Below are 22,417 nucleotides of genomic sequence, written 5' to 3'. Positions count from 1 at the left end.
TCTGGGGATATCCCATAGAGAACAGTGGCCTGTTGAGCTCAGCCTCCCTGCACCAGCCTCGCCTCTCTTGCCACATGTGGAGTCCCTAAGGTAAAATCCACCCTCCTCTGCAAACATGGGATCGCTCAGCTGAAGAGAGCGCACCCAGCTTAGTAACAGTTGTTTAACAGGAGTTTAATTGCACCGATGAACATGCAATTAAAACTGGGATTAATAGCGATTAATTTTTTTGATCTCTTGGCTGCCCTAATTATTACCAGTATGTCTTGATCTCTGTTCACCTTTGGTTGTAGACCACTCTTCAGTTTGGTCTAACACCCACAATTCAACAGCAAGTTCTGCCTCCCGTCATTGCTGCAGCTGGGAATTTGAATGAAAAACTATTGCCACCAGAACATTTATCCTTTGTGCAGCTTGACACACGCTTCCACCCAGCCCCAAGGAAATGGTTCCTCCCTAGCACCTCCGCCCCCAAATAGCATTTCTAGCTAGTTTCAATAGCTGCTTAAAAACTTCATTGACAATCACCAGCCCTTACTTGACACTTCCAGGGGCTTATTGCTTTAGCATTCTCACCCATGAGGTTCTCAGTTTACAAAGTGCTTGGTACAGCCTGATACTCGGTTGTCCGTAATGTAATGAAAACCTGGAGTTGAGATCACTCACTCAAAACGTCTCAGGGTACCCTAATTCATATATAGTCACTGTTTTGTAAATGGAAATTTATTACTAGGGTCCTACCAAATTCACAGTCCATTTTGGTCAATTTCACAGTCATAGGATTTAAAAAATTGTAAATTTCATGATTTTAGCTATTTAAATCTGAAATGTCAGGGTGTTGTAATTGTAGGGGTCCTGACCCAAAAGGAGCTGTGGAGCGGGGGTTGCAAGGTTATTGTAGGGAAGGTTGCAGTACTGCTACCCTAGTTCTGTGCAGCTGCTTGTGGCGATGCTGCCTTCAGACCTGGGCAGCTGGAGAGCAGCAGCTGTGGCCAAGAGCCCAGCCCTGAAGGCAGAGCAACGGCTGGCAGCAGCGCAGAAGTAAGGGTGGCATGGTATGGTATTGCCACACTTACTTCTGCGCTGCTGCCTTCAGAGCTGGGCCCTCAGTCAGCAGCTGCCACTCTCCGGCCACACAGCTCTGAAGGCAGCAGTGCAGAAGTACGGGTGGCATGCATAGGTGCCAACTTTTCCCAGCGCCGGTGGGTGCTTGCCCCTGGCCCCACGCCGACTCTGCCCCTGCCCTGCCCCCATTCCAATCCCTTCCCCAAAGTCTCTACCCCCAACTCTGCCCCCTCCGTGTCCCTGTTGGACTCCTTCCCCAAATCCCCACCCCGGCCCCGCCTCTTTCCAGAGCACGCCGTATTCCCTCTCCTCCGCCCTCCCTCCCACTGCTTGCTGCTGCGAAACAGCTGTTTCGTGGCAGCAAGCACTGGGAGCTAAGGGGAGAAACGGGGATGCGGCGCGCTCAGGGGAGGAGGCAGAGCGGAGGTGAGCTGGGGCAGGGCGGGGAGCTGCTAGTGGGTGCAGAGCACACACCAATTTTTCCCCGTGGGTGCTCCAGCCCCGGAGCACCCATGGAGTTGACACCTATGGTGGCATGGTATGGTATTGCCACCCTTACTTCTGTGCTGCTGTTGGCGGGGTGCTGCCTTCAGAGCTGGGCGCCTGGCCAACAGCCGCTGCTTTCTGGCTGCCCAGCTTTGAAGGCAGTGCAGAAGTAAGGGTAGCAATACCGCAAACCCTTAAAATAACCTTGCTACCCCCCTGCAACTCCCTTTTGGGTCAGGACCCTCAATTTGAGAAATGCTGGTCTCCTCCATGAAATATGTATAGTATAGGGTAAAAGTACACAAAAGACCAGATTTCACCGGCGTGGGGTGGGGTGGAGGGAGACCGGATTTCAGGGTCCGTGACGCATTTTTCATGGCTGTGAACTTGGTAGGGACCTATTTATTACCCAACTCTGCAGGCATAATTAATTTCCTGAAGTGACAGGGTAGTCACATAACCTATCATTAACATGCCTTTACAGTACAAACAGAGATGACCATTATGTGCGAGTTTGTGCCGTCAAATTCCTATGCTTGTTGGATGGATCAAATACATTGCACAAGATGTTTATGGAAGACCTTGTCATCAAACTACTTGATAAAGTAAATTTTTATTTTTGTTTAATATACACAATGTTGGTATCATACTGATTAGTTGAAATATAAGGTACTCACCATTCAAAAGGGTATTATAGAATGGTCAAAATCTTTTTTTTTTTTTTAAAGCATCTCTACCTTTGACTTCCTTGTCCAATAAATAATATCTTTTTACCACCACAAGACCTGTCAGTGTGATTTGAATATTCCTGGCTATATTATTGCTTGAGGATGAGATTAGAGTTTTATTCAGCCAGAACTGAGGAAGTAACAGTGGCAAGTCTCAGGTTTGTTGCTCCATTTGTGCTGGGCTGTTTTTTTCATTGCACATATTTAAAACATAAGCATCATTGTCTTGAGAATTTGTATTTGGCTTGGTGGTGTTGAAAATGCTGGGTTTCCCTTGCCTTCTACTGTGTTGCCTAATATATTTCATGTCCAATAAACTCTAGGTTATTTGTAAGCATTTCTAAGAGGTTTGGCTTATAAAAATAAAGTTTTGGAGGATGGGGGTGGAAGGCCCCATCTTCAGCTATCCTATGGTTACTCTATCCTCCAGTCCTGGCACAAAGTATTCCATAGCTGTCATGAGAGGATCGTCTGCCCATGCATAGGGAGATCCTCCACGGACATGTAAGCTCCTAAGGCAATCCCTTTCCTGTGTCTGGTGTAGGGCCTTGGCCCAGGGCTTCCATGCACTCCAGCAATCCTTGGCTACTGAGACATCCCTTTAGGGTTATTGGCAGCTGGTGTAATTTAGAGTAGACTTTAAGCTGCTCTATGTCCTGTTAGGTGACTAGACTAGCGCACAGCTGGTTCAAGATCAGAACAGCGCAAAAGTGATTGAAAGCCAGCTTGGTAGCTCCATTCCTGAGTTTTGTTGTGCAATCCTTGGGGTGTTATTTTGGACTATCACTTGTTTTATTTTTCAGCTTTGTAAAATTGTCATAAAAACTAAAATTCCAGATGAATTTCAGAGAGTAGTTATCAGTGGTTCAAGTCAAGCTGGAAGGGAATATCCAGTGGGGAGTCCCTCAAGGATCAGTTCTGGTCCTGTTCTGTTCAATATCTTCATAAATGATTTAAATAATGGCATAGAGAGTACGCTTTGAAAATTTTGCAGATGACACCAAGCTGGGAGGGGTTGCAAGTGCTTTGGAGGATGGGATTAAAATTCAGAATGATCTGGAGAAATGGTCTGAAGTAAATAGGATGGAATTCAATAAGAACAAATGCAAAATACTCCAGTTAGGAACGAACAATCAGTTGTACATGTACAAAATGGGAATTGACTGCCTACGGAAGGAGTACTGTGGAAAGGTCTCTGTGGGTCACAGTGGACCACAAGCTACATATGGGTCAACAGTGTAACAACACTGTTGCAAAAAAAGCAAACGTCACTCTGGTATGTATTAGCAGGAGTGTTGTAAACAAGACATGAGAAGTAATTCTTCAGCTCTACTCTGCGCTAATAAGGCCTCGACTGGAGTATTGTGTCCTGTTCTGGGCTCCACATTTCAGGAAAGATGTGGACAAATTGGAGAAAGTCCAGAGAAGAGCAACAAAAATGATTAAAGGTCTAGAAAATATGACCTATGAGATTGAAAAAATATGGTTTGTTTAGTCTGGAGAAGAGAAGATTGGGGGAAGACATGATAACAGTTTTCAAGTACATAAAAGATTGTTTCAAAGAGGAGGGAGAAAAATTGTTCTCGTTAACCTCTGAGGATAACACAAGAAGCATTGGTCTTAATTTCAGCAAGGGCGGTTTAGGTTGGACATTGGGGAAAAATTCCTGTCGGGGTAGTTAAGCACTGGAATAAATTGCTAGGGAGGTTGTGGAATCTCCACCACTGGAGATTTTTAAGAGCAGGTTAGACAAACACCTGTCAGAGATGGTCTAGATAGTACTTCGTCCTGCTTTGAGTTCAGGGGACTGGACTAGAAGACCTCTCGAAGTCCCTTCCGATTCTATGAACAAATTACTTATCTACCAATTCAATGACGTTTGGCAGGGACATCTAACCCCACTTCTTTCTTCCAGTCCCAATGTCCCTCTAGCCCCCTCAATTACTAGAGTAAAAACTATCTTAATATTAATTCAGATTTTAAAATAAACTCGTTTTGTCCATAATCCTGCCTCTTTTTACATTTGCTTGGCATGAACATTTCTGCAGTTGGCCTAGATGTCAAAGTTGCTTGTGAGTATTTTTGCAAATCAAGAGGCAGATTCTCAGCTAGTGGAAATCTGCATAACTCCAGAGACTTCAGTGAAGGTGTTTCAACTTCTTCCAGCTGAGAATCTGACCTCAGATTTTAAAATTTATGCTGAAAGTACTGGTTTTCTCATCCATAAAATACTTGTTTAACTTGGTTGTAACTCAAGCCCTGTGCATTTACCATTGTGGACATAGCTGAACAATCCAATATTTGCCATAATATTGTGCCCCATAATCTAAGCATCAATTTAAAAAAAATCATATTGCTCACTTGTGTGAAGAAAATGTAAATCAAGTACAACCAATGCAGTGTTGTCTTCCTTTCCTGGGGATAGGCTGAAACACTAGTTCTGAGATATATTAGTTGCCCTATTCATTTCAATGGTGGTTAAATATAAAATCTAAAGATGTTAGTTTACGCTGGGATTTTCAAAAGAGCCTAAGGGAATTAGGTGTTAAATTCACATTGAAATTCAAGGAAGTTAAGCATTTAACTCCCTTTAGGTCTCTTGAAAAACCCAGCCTTAAGTGTCAAAGTTGTTAATTATTTCACTGCTGATCACTTTTATGAGACATGTCCAGCTAATGTACTTACCTCACAGTACTAAACCCCCTCCTTCCTCGTGCCAGAAACTTCGGCGGTTCCTTACCCAGCTGCCAAAGTCACCACCTTCCCCATAGACAACTTCTGCAGAGCAATTATGCATTGTGAATTCAAAAATGCATGGAAACTTAAAAACTGCAAATGGGAGCACAGTATAAAATAAAGTGAATTTAATATCAAAATAAATAATACACAGGCTACTGCCCTGGTTGTATTCCATAATTTCATATTTAATTCAATTAGTTTTATGTTTTATAGAAAATGAAAAGAACTTGCCGCAGATTCCAAGGACCCTTGTGCCAGAATTAAATCCCATTTGGCATAGGGCTCGCTTGTATTTATTTGGTCTGTATTCAACTCTTATGTTATCTGAAGAGACAGCTCTCTTCTTCTGACATACTGCCACAGTTGCAGTCAGCAGAGGCACATGACCTGGATTCCCCTTGCTATAAAAGAGGAGGGCTGCTGCTTGAGGGTCTCAAGACTCAGCTTGCTCCTTCCCAAAATCTGAAAGAGCCCAAATTTTATGACCATCTGGACATGCAGAAAAACCACTTATTTGACACAGAGGGATTGGGAAGAAAGTTAAGGGCATAAGAGGGTGGGGGCAGTTCCTTTGATTTATTGGCTGGCTGAATTTATTTTGTATGAATATTTAATGCTGCTGGATGGTAGTCATTACATAACTGATAGTGTGCCTCTGTGTCCACTTCTAGTGGCTGAACCACACTGAAATTTGAGCTAACAGAGATGGGTCTTTCAGCTCAGACAGTAGAGGCTGCTCATGCATTTAGGTCCACAGGTGTGTCAGATTCAATCCCTACTGCCAGTGACCCACTAAGGGTATGTCTGTGCAGCAACTAGACACCTGAGGCTGGCCCGTGCAAGCTGACTTGGGCTCGTGGGGCTCTTTCATTGCTGTGTAAACTTACAGGCTTGGACTGGAGCTCTAGAACCCTGCAGGGTGGGAAGGTCCCAGGGCTCAGGCTCCAGTCTGAGCCTGTAAGTCTACTACACAACAATGAAACAGCCCCACAACCTGAGCCCCACAAGCCTGAGTCAGCTGGTACAGGCCAGCCATGGGTTTTTCTTTGCTGTGTAGACACACCAAGGGGCACATATTACAATTCTGTTGTGAGTTTAATGACATTAGTTTAATCTCTAGGGTGCCTACAGATTTCATATAGGCATTCTTTATTTCTTAAATCTAAAATAGAACAAAACGAACAAACAAAACCGTAAATAAATTATGAGTTTGTTCATGTTATGATAATAACATCCAAATTGAACCTCCAGAGTACTACACGCACTAACAAAAAAGTTAAGGAAATACTTGCAGTCAAATATTTTGATAAGTGGAAAGAAGAATATGTAGGGAAATACCTGCCTGATCTAAAGTTAAATTAGTGTGTGTTGTATTGACAGCTGCTTAATATTTGATTTTTTTGACCTGTTTTCTCTCATACAAACATGTTTCTTTTGCTGAACTCCAATTTGTATCTATTGTTGTCTAGAACTGCAGTTACAAGCTGAGCCAAACTCCAGAACTGAATTATTGCAGTGTTTATAGTATTATCAAAACACTAATCCCAAATTTCAATTTGGATACTAAGTAGTTAGAGCATATGTTTCTTCATTTGGATATTCATATCTGCAAGTAGGAGCTTTAATACTTATTTTATACAACTAAATGTCAATTTGAATGCCCTAGTTTAGGCAATCTAATTTGAAAACTGGGATCCATGTTTCTGTTTATGCTGCATTTTCTGTTAATTTCTTGTATGCTGGAAGTGCTGTTTTTGGATAATCTTTTGGACACATTCTTTCAAGTTAATGAAGTCTCATCTCAACACACAAGATTTGTATGCTTGTACATTAAGATAAGAATGACCTTCTAATTTTACTTAGTATCCTTGCTAAGTTCAGTTACTTTTTGTGTGTGGATTTCAAAATTAATTCTAAAAAAACAATACATTTCAGAATAATACTTGAAGAGCTATTGAAGAGACCACTTATACCTACCATTTAATCCATTTTTAAATTTTAAAAGTTTAAAGACTTGTTACATGTATTTTGAATTTGTTTTCAGGATGAATTGGTGTCCAAATCTAGAACACGCTACTATGTGAACTCTTTACAACACAGAATTAAAAATCGGTTGTGGCAAACGCTACTAGTTATTTTTCCAAAACTTGATCAGGTATTACCTTTATTATATAATTATATATATAATTATATAATTGCTTTTATTTTTAATAGAATCTAATTATGTAATAGGAATTTTGTTACACAAAATTGAATATATTAAATGGAATAGGCAATTTCATAAATATTTGATCTATATTTGCACTTGGCATCCAAAAGTCCAGTGTAATATAAACTTCATTCCTGCAACGTGAACTCTCATGTAAGATAAATTTTTCTAGAAAGACAAAATATTAGTTGTAACACTTATGTACCTTACAACAGATTTGATTGTTAATTTATTTACATGAAGGCTGACTAATACAGTTATCTGTATGTGCTGTCTTAATGCTGGATCCTGCAAATGGATCCACATGGGTGCACCCCTGTGCCTACATGAAAGCCCAACTGACTTCAGTAGGTCTGGATGTGAACAGGTTGGATCCATTTGCAACATTTAGTCCTTAAATTCTGTCTAGCCAACACCTAGATACAATAGTGATTTGTGCCCTTAAATATCATGGACAGATTGCTGATTCTAGTTTTCATTTAATAAAAATATTACTATTTAAAATATTCAGAATGTTTAGGATTTACTTTTCTAAACCTTTGGTGCTTGTTTGAATTTCATTTATTTTTCTTCCTAATGGAATCTATTGCATTGTTTGGATAATCTGTCATAATGCACTTAAAAACACAGTGCCTGGCATGGAATGAATTGAAAGAAGCCATTGAAAGAATTGTACAGGTGTTATATTCATTCTTAGAACAGTTATAGTGATGACCTAAATTCTGGCACAGCAATATAATCTTTAATAATATAAAAGTTCAAAAGATACTCTCTCTTTATTCCCACTTCATATGAATTGGTTATTTAAAACAATTGTTTTGAAAATAAGGTATTTTGTTAATACAGTAGTAATTTTTTTAAAAAACCACAGCACTTCCTTGCTACCTCTCAGTGAAAAATAAAGGACCACCTTCTGCTGTGTGTTGAAATTAACATGTTTGGCAGGATAGGGCAGGGGGGGACAAAAGCAGCAGTTCTACAGCGTATTTCTTTTTGGCCCCAGATATTTCAGCATCTCCCTACAAAGTAGAGTTTTTCCCACATTGGTGAACATGTAGCATATATATATATATATTAAATGTACCTATTAAATATTGTTGCTTTGATTGTTCCAAAGTGTTTCAAACAAGATTTGAGGAACAAATGACAGTAAAGTTTTTGTTTTTTGTAGTTTAGCAAGATTTTGAAATTTATTGATGAAACTTTAGATGACTAATCAATGGGGGGGTTAATTTTATTTTGCTCAGAATTTTTTGACTGGGACTCTTGACAAGATTTTTCAGGCTGGATTTGGTAACAATCAAGCATCCATAAAATACTTAATAGAATGGATTATCATCTTGATTCTAAACAGATACCCCCAGTTTCTTGAAAAATTCTGGAATTGTTTCTGCCATGTAAGTAAGAATTTTGACATTCATAATGTGTCTAATTTGAACAAATATAAGATGTCTTCTCACATACATGGGATCTAGTGCAATATTTCTTGTGCATCCATAATTTTCCTTAAAGTCAGTACGTGTTTTGAGTGCTTAAAGAACACAGGATCAAACCCACAGAACCTGATTCTGTGATGCACTCTGATATGATACTTTGGTGTGAAAGGGGCTGTAACTCGCATGGATGCCTCCAGCTTGGAAATCCCCATGCTCGCTGTGGTTCTCCAGGAAGACTAGTGTTGGTGTAACAGCCCAGTAACACCCCTCCTGGCAGCCACCAACATAGGGGCTTTCAGGGGTATGACGGGACGTGGGATGGCTCCACAAAAAGTCATAGAAGGCACTGTAAATTAAAACAGACATAGGAACTCCTCTGTCTTACTGTGGGAGCCATGCCTCTGTTTTACTGTGGGAGCCATGCCAGCCTTTGGACAAGACCCAAATCTTGGAAGTACAAAGGGGTTAAAAAGTCGAATTTGTTTCCCCATCTAAGTTGTGTCATCTCTGAAGTGCAAGTGTCATATAAGTAATATTCTCATTTATAAATTACAGCTTTTAATGTGGCTGTTTTTGCTCAGCATCATGTTACCCAGTTATGAGTCTTGGAGACCAATTTTGAATATTGTTCACTTTTTGTCTTTCAAGATATTTTGCATTTTCATGTGTTGCTAAAAAAGTTCTTAAAATTCACCATCTTGAGGGAAGGAAAAAGCAGTTAACAAACAAAATGTACAAATAAAGTAAATATTTATTTTAATCTTGATGGTAGATCTATGGTAGAAGTGTTCAGTAAATATTTCTGTTCTATATTTGGAAAAGTAGGATGTACAGCTCAGAAGTGAGCTGTAGCTCACGAAAGCTCATGCTCAAATAAATTGGTTAGTCTCTAAGGTGCCACAAGTACTCCTTTTCTTTTTGCGAATACAGACTAACACGGCTGTTACTCTGAAACCTTTAGGATGTACTTGTATCCTATGGGGATGAAGACATACTTTCTAGTCCATTCGTCGCTGAAGGGGATGTTAGATAACATCTATTAGCGATAAACATTTTTAAATTAGTAGGCCCAGATAATTTGCATCCAAAAATCATCAAAAGGCTGACTGAGGAGATCTCTGAACTACTGATGTTAACTTATAATAAATTGTGGAGTACCAGAGAAATTCCAGAAAACTGGAAGAGTGCTAATGTGCCATTATAAAAAAGGAAAAGTGGGATAACCCATAGGTTGGTTAGCTTGACATCAATACCAGGCAGAATAATGGAAAAGTTCATACAGGATTTAACTGACAAAGAATTAAAGACTAGGCCTGTAATTAATGCCAGTCACAATGTTTCTATGGGAAATAGAGCTTGTCAAACAAACCCGATTTCACTCTTTGAAATTACAAACTTGGTTGACAATGGTAGCTGCATAACTGAGTGGATATAATAGACTTTTCTAAGGCATTTGACTTAGTACTGCATGACATTCTGAATTTAAAAATTAATATTATACAATAAGCACATGTTAAATTGATTAAGAACTGGCTCACTGAGAGATCTCAAAAAGTAGTTGTCATTGGGGAATCATCATTGAAAGGGGGTGTTTCTAGTGGGTTTTTGCATGTGTGACACTACTCAACATTTTAGTCAGTGCTCTAGAAATACATATAAAATCATTGCTGATAAAATGTGCAAGATTGGCACAGTTGTAAATAATGTGGGTGGGGCAGTCATACAGAGTGATCTGGATTGCTTGGTAAACTGGACCTGTTCAAACAAAATATATTTGAATACTCCAAATGCAGAGTTGTACATTTAGAAACAAGGAATGCAGGCCATACCTACAGAATGGGGGACCGGAAAACAGAGACTCTGAAAAGGATTTAGGGGTCTTAGTGGACAAACAACTCAACATGAGCTCCCAATGTGACGTTGTGACAAAAAGAGCTAATGTGATCCTTGGAAGTATAATCAGGGAGTAGGAATATGCAGGTGATTTTATTTCTGTACACAATACTGATAAAACCCAATACTGTGATACTGTATGCTATTCTGGTGTCCACATTTTAAAAAGGATGTTGAAAAATTGGAGATGGTAAAGAAAAGAACCACAAAAATTATTTGAGGACTGGAGAAAATGCGTCACACTGAGAGACTTAAAGACCTCAATCTGTTTAATTTATCAGTAAGGCAATTGAGAGGCAACTTGATTACTATGTATAAGTACTTTTACAGGAGAAAATATGAGGTACCATGAGGCTCTTTAATGTAGCAGAGTAAGGCAGGAACCAGTGGCTGGAAGCTGAAGCCAGACAATTTTAAACAGTGAGGATGATTAACCTTTGGAACAAATTACCAAAGGAAGTAATAGATTCTCCTTCTCTTGAAGTCTTCAGATCCAGTCTGGATGCCTTTCTATAAGATAAGCTTTAGCAAAATATAAGTAATACTTTATTCAAACATGAGTTATTGGGCTCAAGACAGGGGTAACTGGATGAAATGTAGGGAACTTTGATATACAGGATGTCAGGCTAGGGGATCTACTGGTCTCTTCTGGCCTTAAACTCTGAATTATTAGCACTGTATATCACTTACATCTGTGAAGCATGATGTAGTTCTTCTCCAAGACTCCCAATTTGACAAAGTAAACTTTGGGAGCATTTTTCTTTTTTTGAATGTTTTTCAATTAATTTATTTTTTGAAATTGACCTTACTAGTGGAATATGAAAGGTACTGGAATGACCACATAGGAAACCAAATCCTCCTTATTTTTCCACAGAACAGGTATACCAAAAGTAACAGTAGCGCAAGCTTTCCTATGCTGTCTCATCAATGTGTTTCCACCCTATTACACAGCAACTACCACTGCAAGTAACAAAACAGTTCAGTTTCCTAGCTCATTCAATTCCGATGAGTTGTTTTCACTCTTTGCTTTTCTTTGCAGAGGGACAAATTGATGTGATATTTTTTTATCTAGACTTAACTGGGAATGCAGCCTATTTCATATATACCATAGTATAGTTACTATTGCTTAAGATATTTTACAAAAGTGATAACAATATGAATAACTAAAACCATATTCTTGTACAAAATTACTTAATTTTTGTAATAAGTGTTGCTAATGGAAACATGTTTTTCCAGTATAATGGTCATTGTGGCTACAAAGCCTGTAGCTATAATTGGAGTCTATAGAACACTTCGTGAAATACAAAAAGGTACAGATATAACGTTTTTCCATTGATTACATTGTGTTCACTTCAGGGTGAAGAAAAGCTTAAAACTAGCATCTGTACATTTTTATCTGTGTTGTCTCACTTTGACATTATTCTTGAAAATACCTCTGAGAAGGTAAGTTCAAATTACAGAAAACCAGAACAGACATTTAAAGGGATGCTCACAATTGCATTATATAGGGATTTTAAAAAATTGTTTGTAATAGTTTATTGGAATCTTGGAAATGTTTATTTCCCTAGTAATTTAGTCAGTCTCTCTCTAAAATTGTCAAATGTTAACTTTTCCTGTGCTCATTGTAACACTAGTTTAGATGACTTCTGGAGTCTTTTGTACAGGATAAAAGTCCAAATGCATGTACAGACCAACCCTGCAAACCATTACTCATATAAGTAATCCTGCTGTCTTCAGTGGCCTGTTTGTATAAGTTGTCAGGATCAAGTTAATCAGTGTTAGACTATCAAACTTAAATAAAGCTCTTCCCTTATTGTCCTAAATATTAAATTTAAGGAAGAAATGGCCAAAGGAAATCAGAGAAAAACGAAATCAACCCTGAAGATATGGTTGTGAAAGTTTTTTTTTTTTTTTAACGTGTGTGTTTAGTGTGTTGTTAATATCTGATTGTGCCCTTTCAGTTTTATGGTTTAATGTTTTAGATAGTATTGTGTGATGTTCCATTAAATTTCTGAGCCTAGCTTAGCTATTTGCCCTACCCCATCCTTTTGTGTTTCTTATGGAGCAGAAACCTACACACACTTCTGCCTTCTGTCCTCTTCTCTGTTTTGGACCATATGTAAAAGTAATTGTGCTTATTAAAGGAACATTGTCAACTTCAGAATCACACCTATGTCTGAAAAACATTAACTAATATTACAGTTGGCATTTCAGATTACTGAGCTGAAACTGGTTGAAGGAAAAACATACATTCTGGGGTATTTTTTTTCCAGTTTGGTCACTTTGTGTATAGTCAGTTTTACTCTCATACACACCCCTCCACACACCTCAGTAATACGTTGGTTTCCTCTATAGTTTGTGTGAGAGTTTTCACACAGCAAGAGGGGAGAGAGATACGTTTATTTAAAAAATAGAAAAAGGTGATTTTTAAAACCACAATCGCATGAGAACTTAGTGAATGGTATAGTACCTGAGACTATTTTTAACTCATTTTTTTTAAACTGATTAGATTTCAAGTTGACATTGTCCATTTAACTAATTGCTTGATGCAGACCTCCAGGAGAAGATGGCAGGCTTGTGAGGAGTTCCCCATAATCACCCTCAAAGCAACCTCATTGTTTTCCTTCAAAACTCTTCTTTCCTGTGATGTCTGCAAAGAAACGTGACAATGGTTAGGCCAGTGGTGTGCTGAAATCACAGCCTATCTATCATGCTGACCAATATTGTCTCATTGTTTCCTGGTACTTCCTGTCTAGCTGAATGTATCTATCTGTTGTCTTATACTTATGTTGCACATTCTTTCTGTGTAAGCATCTAACACAATGGGCTCCTGGCCCGTGACTAGGGCTTCTGGGTACCATGGTAATACAAATAGTAAATAATATTTTGGTGTGTTTAAAAATGAAAGCCAACATGAAGTTTAAACATTTATAGATAAGAGTTGTATTTGTTTTTTAATAAGCTAATTAAGCTAAACAGGAGAAAGGCACCCTCTTTCTGGAATAAAAGTGTCCACATATGGAGTTAATTCATTTCTGAATAACTACATGTACAGACAAGCTTTTGGTTCTGAGAGATGTGAACTGTTCCATTCATGTGAATGGGTTGTTAAGTCTGAAACCTAAAGATTGCAATTCAATGAAACTGTGTTAGGTATTTCAGTGCTGACCATTTTAGCAAAACACTGTTCTTATCTCACAATCCCAAACTGTTTCTTATGCTCTCCAGGGGAAAAATGCTGTGATGAGTCAAATATGTAAACTAAAGAATATTTTTCCCTTTCTAGAAACCAATTTTGAAGAAAGCCCTTCTTGTTGTTCTACAGTGGTGTTTTAACCACAATTTCAGTGTTCGACTTTATGCATTAGTAGCTCTCAAGAAAATCTGGGGCATGTGCAAAGCATTGTTTGTGGAAGAATTTGAAGCTTTGACACCAGTTATTGAATCGAGTCTTCATCAAGTGGAAAACATGCATGGTACAGGGTTAGTAAAATTCTTCTGATTTAGAATGCAGCTCTTCCATCTGTCTTTGCTGGAATCATTTGTAGTGTCTAAGGACCTTCTTAAACCACTTGTCTAATCTTGTAAAGTAGCACTTGATAATCTTTGTGATTTTGATGTGTTTCATCTATTTAAGTAGAACACTTAAAAATGGAATTTAAAGACGTCATCAGCAGATAAAATGAAATTATAGAAAACTTCCTTCCTTCTCTGTGTTTCAGAATTAAAAGGTTTCCTTTAATATGAATCCTCAGTAGAAAGTTCTGCATTCATCTGATAACTACAGTGCCTGTCTGAGAATGTGAGCAGACTATGTTATTCAGACTATCAGCAGTGCAATGGAGATGAGTTTAGTGGCTTGGGGAATAGGGCTTATAATTTTTTGTAGTCTGTCCTGAATTTTCTCATCTTGCCTCCCAGATTGAAAAATGAACAAAGCTTATTAGCTAATAAATCTACAGTAAATGTTTATTTGTTCTCCTTGCATTGTGAATTGGGGCTAGTTTGTCAATATAACATGTTTACAAAGTACTGGTGTTTAAATATTTAAGCTAACAGATTGATTTCCAGAAGATTTGCATTTCTTAACTATATATAAAGAAATGGCAGTACTTGTGTGTCCCCTGCATTTGGAGTTACAGAAGAACCCCTATTTTATGAACTAATCATAGATTGATGAGTTTGTAAAATTCAAAAGTTCCTAACATTGAACATTACAGTAGGTATGGTGTATAAATTGCAAGATGGTGTACTGCATAGCCGTCATCTTGTCAATCAAACCACTCCAAAGTGATTTTCAGTGCATTGAAAGCATTGGAATGTGAAGGGATGTTGACTTATTTTTCATCAACATTTCTCTCATTATGTGACCTTTTGTTTTTTTCTGTGGAGGAAAAATGGTTCGTATAAATGGCCATTCATAAGATTGGTGTTCATAAAATTGAGGTTCACCTGTACTTGGCTTAAAGGATCATTCACATAGGAGATCCATGTTCAAAGAGTAGTGTTTAGTGAGCACTACAAATCCCTTCCTGGGTGTGGGATCACATCAGAAAATCTACAGTGAATATGTTGACATGTTACTAACACTGCTAATAATCTGTTCATTTATCTCCCTACTCCACATCTGATCAAATGTGTGCAGACTTGGATCTTTTTATCTGCCAAGACTTGAGAATCAGGATCCTCCTGCAAATATTTGTGGTATCATTGAAATCCAAAGAAATAAAATGTTGAATGCAACTCTGTGCACTGTTTTAGGTGTTCGTAATTTCACTAACAACGGCAAGAGAAAGAGAAGGTTGAAATAATAGAGAAATTGATTATCTGTTATTTTTGCACTGTATTTATTTGTAATTAGTTCAACATGAACACTCCTCCTATTACTGGTTTGGGGTCTTAAGCAGTTTAGTTTGTTTAATTTTTTATTCATCTGTATAGTCACCATTCATAAGTCCTCTTATTCTGAGTTCCTGAGAGAACTTTTGTTCCCCTTCTCTGAGAGGGTATGATACCTTTCTCTATCAAACATAGTTATCTTAGTTACCATAATTCATAGAGATATGTTTCTTCCCAGTTCCTGGGCACAAAGTGAATTTATTTCCAGTTCATTGTATTCATAAATGAGTCTCATAAATGTGAGTGGTGAATATATATTTAAAGTAGTCTCTTTTTCCATTAACACAATATATAATATATGCATTTAGACTGGACTTCTTTACTGTGAGACTGTAATAAGTAAATACGTAGAATTTTTGTATATCTTACTGTATTTTTGCAATACATAGGAATGCTAGAAAGAATTGGCAACGAATCCAAGATCATTTCTTTTTTGCAACATTTCATCCCCTGAAGGATTACAGTCTAGAGGCAAGTATAAAATACTGTATGTAATGGTCAATTATTTTTCACTGCTTTGCTGCTATATTTGTAATTTGGACATTGTTCTACTGCATGATGAGTAATGATCAGTTGTAACTGATTTTTGGATATCATGAAAAATGACTTCATAATATTTTGGTGCATCTTAGACCAAAACAAATATATTTGGACTCAAATGATTTTTAAAATTATTTTTTTATAGCAATCATGGCTAGAAAACTAAATCAATTAAATTGAAAACCCAGGAATGTAGGCGTGTATTATAATTGTTACTGGTTAATCTGGAGGAAACAGACAAGTGAACTCCTTCCTAGTTATATTTGTATTTGTTGCTTGATCAATTGCTTGCAGTAGCTCAGTTGCAGCCAATAAGACCCAACTTTTTTTTCTTTTATGACCCACCTTCAGAATTTTCATTCCTGTCACTCTTGCACTTGTTCTATGATGTGCTGGTAAACTGCTTTTTGAAGTGGCTTAGCTAAAGTACACACTTTCTGTGAGTTAAAGACAAAGATGCATTGAAGTCAGACACATCAGTTCCTCCTTCAGGTCAGTTTCATCACTGTGGCTCAGAATAACTGGAAGCTGAGTGATCAACAAGAGGGGAAGAGAAAAAAGGCAAAATAAAGGTGAAGATGAAAAACATGAGTAGAGTGCCTAAAGCAGAAAAGAGGCAAGAATGAGGAAAAATGCACAACTATCTTGACAAAAACAGAACATCCTCGCAGAATTTGAAATTTGTTTGCTGTTGACTGTGGGAAAAATACCTGTTTTCAGATGTATTGCATAAGAATATGAATTTGGAGCATCTTCTATACTTGAGCATCTCAATTGATAAAATAATAGTTTATATAGTCAATTGATGCTATATCCATGCTATTGGTGATCAGTTAGTTTTCTAAATATCTTAATTTTTTTTGTTATGGCCCAATACATTTCTATAAATCACTCGAGCTAGGATTGCAATCTGTTGCTCTAAAACAGTAACAGGAAGTCATTGAATGAACTACATTTCTTGCTTCTTTGGAGTCCAAATTGTGTCTGCTTGTTTCTTTCGGGAAGATTCAGCTTAAGATCACCTCCTTAGTTTTCCTGTAGACTAAATTTTGACAAATTTCTCAAAGGAAAGGTGTGACGGGTTTGGGCCCTTTGGGGTGTCACCTGATGTGCTAGTATGCCACTGAGTCAACCTATTCTGCCAGCCTGGATCCCCTTTACCTGGCTTTGCTGGGCTAGGCTCACAAGCCTTTTCCAGTCAAGCGCACAGGAAGGGCCGCACCCAGCTGCACAGAGAGACAGAAGTCCACTCTGGAAAGATTCAGCCTTAGGGGCTCACCCCAACACCCTGGTGCCCACTCCCTTTAAGGGGTATAAACCCAAAGGTTTTATGAAATTCGCCACCTCCCTCAATGTGGAGGGAGTTATGCACAACTTCTTGCCCCCCCATTAGAAATTACATAAACTGGGTTATATTGTAAACAAGAAATAAGTTTATTAATAACAAAAGGTGAATTTTAAGTGAATATATGAGATAACAGACAGAACAAAGCAGATTACTGACCAAATAAAGCAAAATATGCAAGCTAAGCCCAATATGCTTCTCACCCTAAATGTTATTTTGGGCAGGCTGCAAAGTTTCTGTGATTCAGAGTTCCAGTTATATTCCTTTTCAGACTGGACCCTGTCTCAGTCTGGACTCACCCCACCCCTTCCCTTCAGGTGGCTTTCGCAGTCTTTCTCCTTGCGCAGACAGGCCATGGAGAGGAGGAGTCTGCTTGCCTTCCTCCCCACCCTTAAACAGGATTTACATAAGGCGGGAATCCTTTGTTTCCCAAACTTGACCCCCCCTTCCCTTCCAGTGGAAAGTTACAAGGAGTCCGAGTATCCCAGTAATCTTTAGTATCAGGTGATAAGACCAGCTGATTCTGTAGTATCACAGCATCCATGAGTCAGTGGAACTATAGAGTGTCTGCAGGAAGGCCAAGCCTTTTCACAGTCCATTGTCCTCGCTGAGGGTCATCAGCCCTATTTTGGCATTTCCATTGTTGTACCTGAAGTGTTAGCAGTGGGCATCACCCTAAGTAGTATAGTTGAAATACAGATACATTATCCATATTCCTAACTTCAGATACAGAAATGATACAGGCATACAAATTGGATAATCACATTCAATAAATTATAACCTTTCCAATGATATCTTACAAGATCCATCTTGCATGAAGTACATTTCAGTTATGTCATATTCATATCAAAAGCATATTTTCATAAAGAATACAGAGTGAAACGTCACAAAAGGATTGTGTTTTTTTCAGACTTATACATTTTTTAGTTCCAAACTATTGTGAAGTTTAGTGATTATACCAACATATGAGGGGGGCATAACATTCCACTGATTAAGTAAAACTAACCATTGAAATTGAAAAAAGGTCTGGATTTCCAATTTGTGGTTTTCTATTTTTTCCTGATTTCCCCTCCTCTTTCCACCCGCATGTTTTGTATTTAGGGTTAGTTATGGCTTATTTTAGGAGTTAACATCTTTTATTGTTTTTTTTATTTTGTTGAAATATGAGGATTAAAAAATAATTGCCCTTCAAAACTCTGTGCTCTGAGGTACAGTAACTCCTCATTTAACATTGTAGTTTATGTTCCTGAAAAATGCAACTTTAAGTGAAACAATGTTAAGCAAATCCAATTTCCCTATAAGAATTAATGTAAATGGAGGGGGGGGGGTTAGGTTCCAGGGAATTTTTTTTTTGCCAGACACACAGCGTGTAAGTTTTAAACAAACAATTTAATACTGTACACAGCGATGATGATTGTGAAGCGTGGTTGAGGTGGTGAAGTCAGAGGGTGGGATGTTTCCCAGGGAATGCCTTACTGCTAAATGATGAACTAGCAATTGGCTGAGCCCTCAAGGGTTAACTCATTGTTGTTACTGTAGCCTCACGCTCTACAAGGCAGCCGGAATGGAGGGAGGGAAGTCAGCATTGCAGACAGAGACACACACCCTGTGTGTGAGAGAGAGAGATGCGCATTTCCCCTTTAAGTACACTGACACCACTCTTAAGTACACTGCCTTGTTAAGTTAATCAGCAAGCTGAGACTGCAGCAGCTGCTGCCAGGAAGCTCCCTCAGTCCTGAGCCCTGTTGTGTATGTCCCCCCTGCTCTATGGAGGTGGGGTAAGCAGGGTGCAGGAGCAGGGGGGAGGGGACACCCTGACATTAGCCGCCCATTCCTCTCTTCTCCCCCTCCCCCAGCAAGCAGGAGGCTCTGGAGAGCAGCTCCAAGGCAGAGGGCAGGAGCAGCACATGGCAGTGGGGGGAGGGACAGCTGAACTGCTGGCAATTGATAGCCTGCTAAGCAGCTGCCACACAGGGAACTTATGGGAATAGGGAGCTGATAGGGGGGCTGCCGGTCCACCCTGGTTCGAAGCCTCCACCAGCTAGCTGCAAGGGGCTGCTCTTCCTGCAATCAGTGGACAAAGCAGGCGGCTGCCAAACGACCTTGGAACGGAGCATTGCATAACTTTAAACAAGCATGTTCCCTAATTGCTCACCAACTAAACAACCTTAATCGGGACGGTGATAAGTGAGGAGTTACCATATAAGCTTCCAGTGTTTGTCCGAGTTCCTTTGCTGCTTCTAGCCCCTTCAACAAACAATTTTTAACATTAGAAAAGTTGTACATTTGAGGCATTTTCCAGCATAATATTTGTAATTTAGATTTTCTTAGATTGTTGCTTTGGTAGGGTTTTATGGGTTTTATCTTTAAAACTGGAAAATGACCATAATGTTAAATATATGTTCCTGTATTGCACCAGGTTATGAGTATTCGGAGATGTATTGATCAGTAAGTTATAGCTTATGATAGATAAAATATTTGTAATATAAAATTATGCTGAAGTTAGTTTAGTATCTCTTTGAAGTTTATTTTTTTTCTGAGATTATCCTAAAAGTCCTGTGTTACATTGCAGACAATATTTTACACCCTTCCACGCCTTTCAGAACTTGTTGAAGATGAATGGATCCCACTCTATAAATTTACCAGATATACTGACATTTCTTTGCCTGCAGCATTTCATTGGTTGCATTCTCGAACTGAACTTCTTAATCTAAAACCAAGTGACTGGTCTCAGCAAGATATGGGTAAAATACAAATTCATATATGTTTTGATCTGAGATTAATTATTTGGGTTTGGTAGTTGCAATATATTTTGTCAGTACTTGCTCTGCTAAACATAATTTTTAAAAAACTGCTGTAGAGCATATAGTTATGCTGTGCTATTAGCATAATGTATAGAGATTGATGATAATATGTGACCCTTATAGTTTCAGAAGGGTATCACTTTGGTGTCCTAGTAAACAGTGGTTCCCAAACAGTTTCATTATCATGTCAGTATTTTCCACATCTAAATAATTTAAACCTAACACTTTTTCTTAGGTTCAGATTTAGTTGAAACGGATAACCAAACAGAATGGACAGATGTTCAGAAAAAGATCATCCCTTGGAAAAACAGTAGTCCTGATTTAGACCTGGAATTGGTATTTCAGGACCGTGCAGCTAAACTTGGTAAATCCAACAGTAGATTGATTGTAGTGGCCTCACTTATTGATAAACCCACCAATTTAGGAGGTAAGGTTCAATGCATATTTTTAATTCTTTATTTGCGCAAGGTGGATTGACTTTGTGATTTAAATAGCTGATTTTATTCATGATTTAAATCAGTAAGCAGGAAATCTTGATTTAAATAATCAATTTAAAGCTTATTTGCATTTGTACTTTTTATTTATCTTCCTAGAAAAGTTAGTTCTTATTGGTTGGTATAATTTAGTACTTTTTTTTGCTAAAAAGGAAAATACACTAGATAGGCATTATTGAAGCAGTTATATAGCTCAACATATATTTATTCAGATTCTTAATCTTTACATTTTTTGTTGTTAGAATGGTGAAAAAATGACATTTCTTATTTTTTAGATTAATTTTTTACTTGTGATTTGTGTTAAACTGCATTTGGATTGGAAATTGGAATTAAATAAATTATGAAAACAATGTTTTCAAATAGTTCTATTTAACTAATAAAAACAATCCTAAATCTGCTGGATACATAAAAAATAAAAGTATGTTTAGCAAAACATGTTTTGCCTTTAAAACCAACTGATTTATTAAACAAAGTAAATATTATCTGTAACTAGTGAATTGAACTGATGGTTTCTGGCCTTCATATCGTTCAGGAGTATAGAATTCGTAATCACATCTTTTCACATCTAGTTTTTATTCATACATTGGAAGAGGAAAATAAGCTTTCCTGCTTTTTCAATTCCCAGGCCATTTCTCAACTTTGAATGAATTAGTCATTGAACTGAACTAGTTGAACAAACTGAAATGAAGAAAATATTCACTCTGCATCTGCCAAAGGAACTACTGCTGTCAAAAACTGAGTTAGCACTTCAACAAGCTCTAGTTCCAGGTGCTTAGCCAGGGTCTACCACCAGTTCAGGAGTTTGACTTTTTTTAAAATTTTAACAACAAACATGTAGTGCTTGAATATTATTTTTTGTATTTTATTTAGATGATTTTAGTAGATTATACTAAGTTTAGGCCTTTACATATCAAATGTAATTTTGTTTATTTATGAAAAGAGATTTCTTTAATTTAAATTTTTTAAAAAATCTGATTAAATTAAAAAAAAATCACTGCTGCTTCTTCAAGTAGTGTCCCTGTGGGGGCTCCATTGTACGTGTATCTGCATCCCCGCGCTGCCGATCAGAGAACTTTAGTAGCAGTGTCCGTTCAGCCTGCTCATGCACTGCTCCTCACCGGCCACAAGGCTAGCCAGCATACGCAGGCGAACCGTCCTCAGTTCCTTCTCAGCCGCCTCTGGCTAGTGACAGAGCTATAGCTGTCCATTCGCAGATCATTAACTCTTTTAGAATTGCTAATTTTTAGCTTCCATTAAAGCGCTTTTTCTTTCTTTACTTCGTTTACATTTTATTTTGGCATTTGCCTTTTAAAAAAAAGAAGAAGAAGAAGAAAAAAGACTGTCTTCTGCCAACCCCTTGTCCAGGGGGTGGGGGGAACCCCCTAGACAAAGATATGCCCTGCACCCCAGTCTTCAAAAACCGCCTCAGTTGCAAGGAGTCTATCCCAGTGACTGATGGACACTCACAATGTGTTCGCTGCCTAAGAGAGAACCACATTCCATAGAAGTGTGGTTTGTGTCGGCAACTGAAGCCCAGATCCAGAAAAGACAGAGAACTGAAGCTCAAATTCCACTTCACTGAGTCAGCACTTCAACCTCTGGAGTCCTGGCAGGAGCCCCCACTGCAACCTTCTACTTTGAAGGGAGGTGAGCCCAGGGAGTTGCCTGTGAGCCACTCACGTAAGGCCTCTAAGAAAAGGTCAGTGAGTCCCCATAGCAATCCCTGATCAAGCTAAAAACAATCTCTGGCTCAATCAGTATCATCAGGACCAATGGCAC

General features: G+C 38.3%; 1 protein-coding gene across 11 annotated transcripts in view; it reads left to right on the top strand.

Moving 5' to 3' along the window:
- TARBP1 (tRNA guanosine 2 -O-methyltransferase TARBP1) overlaps positions 1-22,417 on the top strand; it is a 101,251-nt gene that overhangs the window by 64,766 nt on the left and 14,068 nt on the right. For 4 of the 11 annotated variants that reach the window (XM_073338123.1, XM_073338122.1, XM_073338120.1 and 1 more), the window contains 8 exons: positions 2,036-2,156; positions 7,063-7,173; positions 8,475-8,624; positions 11,913-11,999; positions 13,843-14,039; positions 15,845-15,926; positions 19,913-20,084; positions 20,380-20,571. In XM_073338123.1, coding sequence (XP_073194224.1) covers positions 2,036-2,156; positions 7,063-7,173; positions 8,475-8,624; positions 11,913-11,999; positions 13,843-14,039; positions 15,845-15,926; positions 19,913-20,084; positions 20,380-20,571 — 1,112 coding nt within the window. The other 7 variants (XR_012158155.1, XR_012158154.1, XM_073338121.1 and 4 more) reach the window with 7 other exon arrangements.

Source organism: Lepidochelys kempii, chromosome 3, assembly GCF_965140265.1.
Source record: "Lepidochelys kempii isolate rLepKem1 chromosome 3, rLepKem1.hap2, whole genome shotgun sequence".
NCBI lineage: Eukaryota > Metazoa > Chordata > Testudines > Cheloniidae > Lepidochelys > Lepidochelys kempii.
Note: the sequence above shows the minus strand (reverse complement) of the source record. Positions and strands in the feature narration are given on the sequence as shown.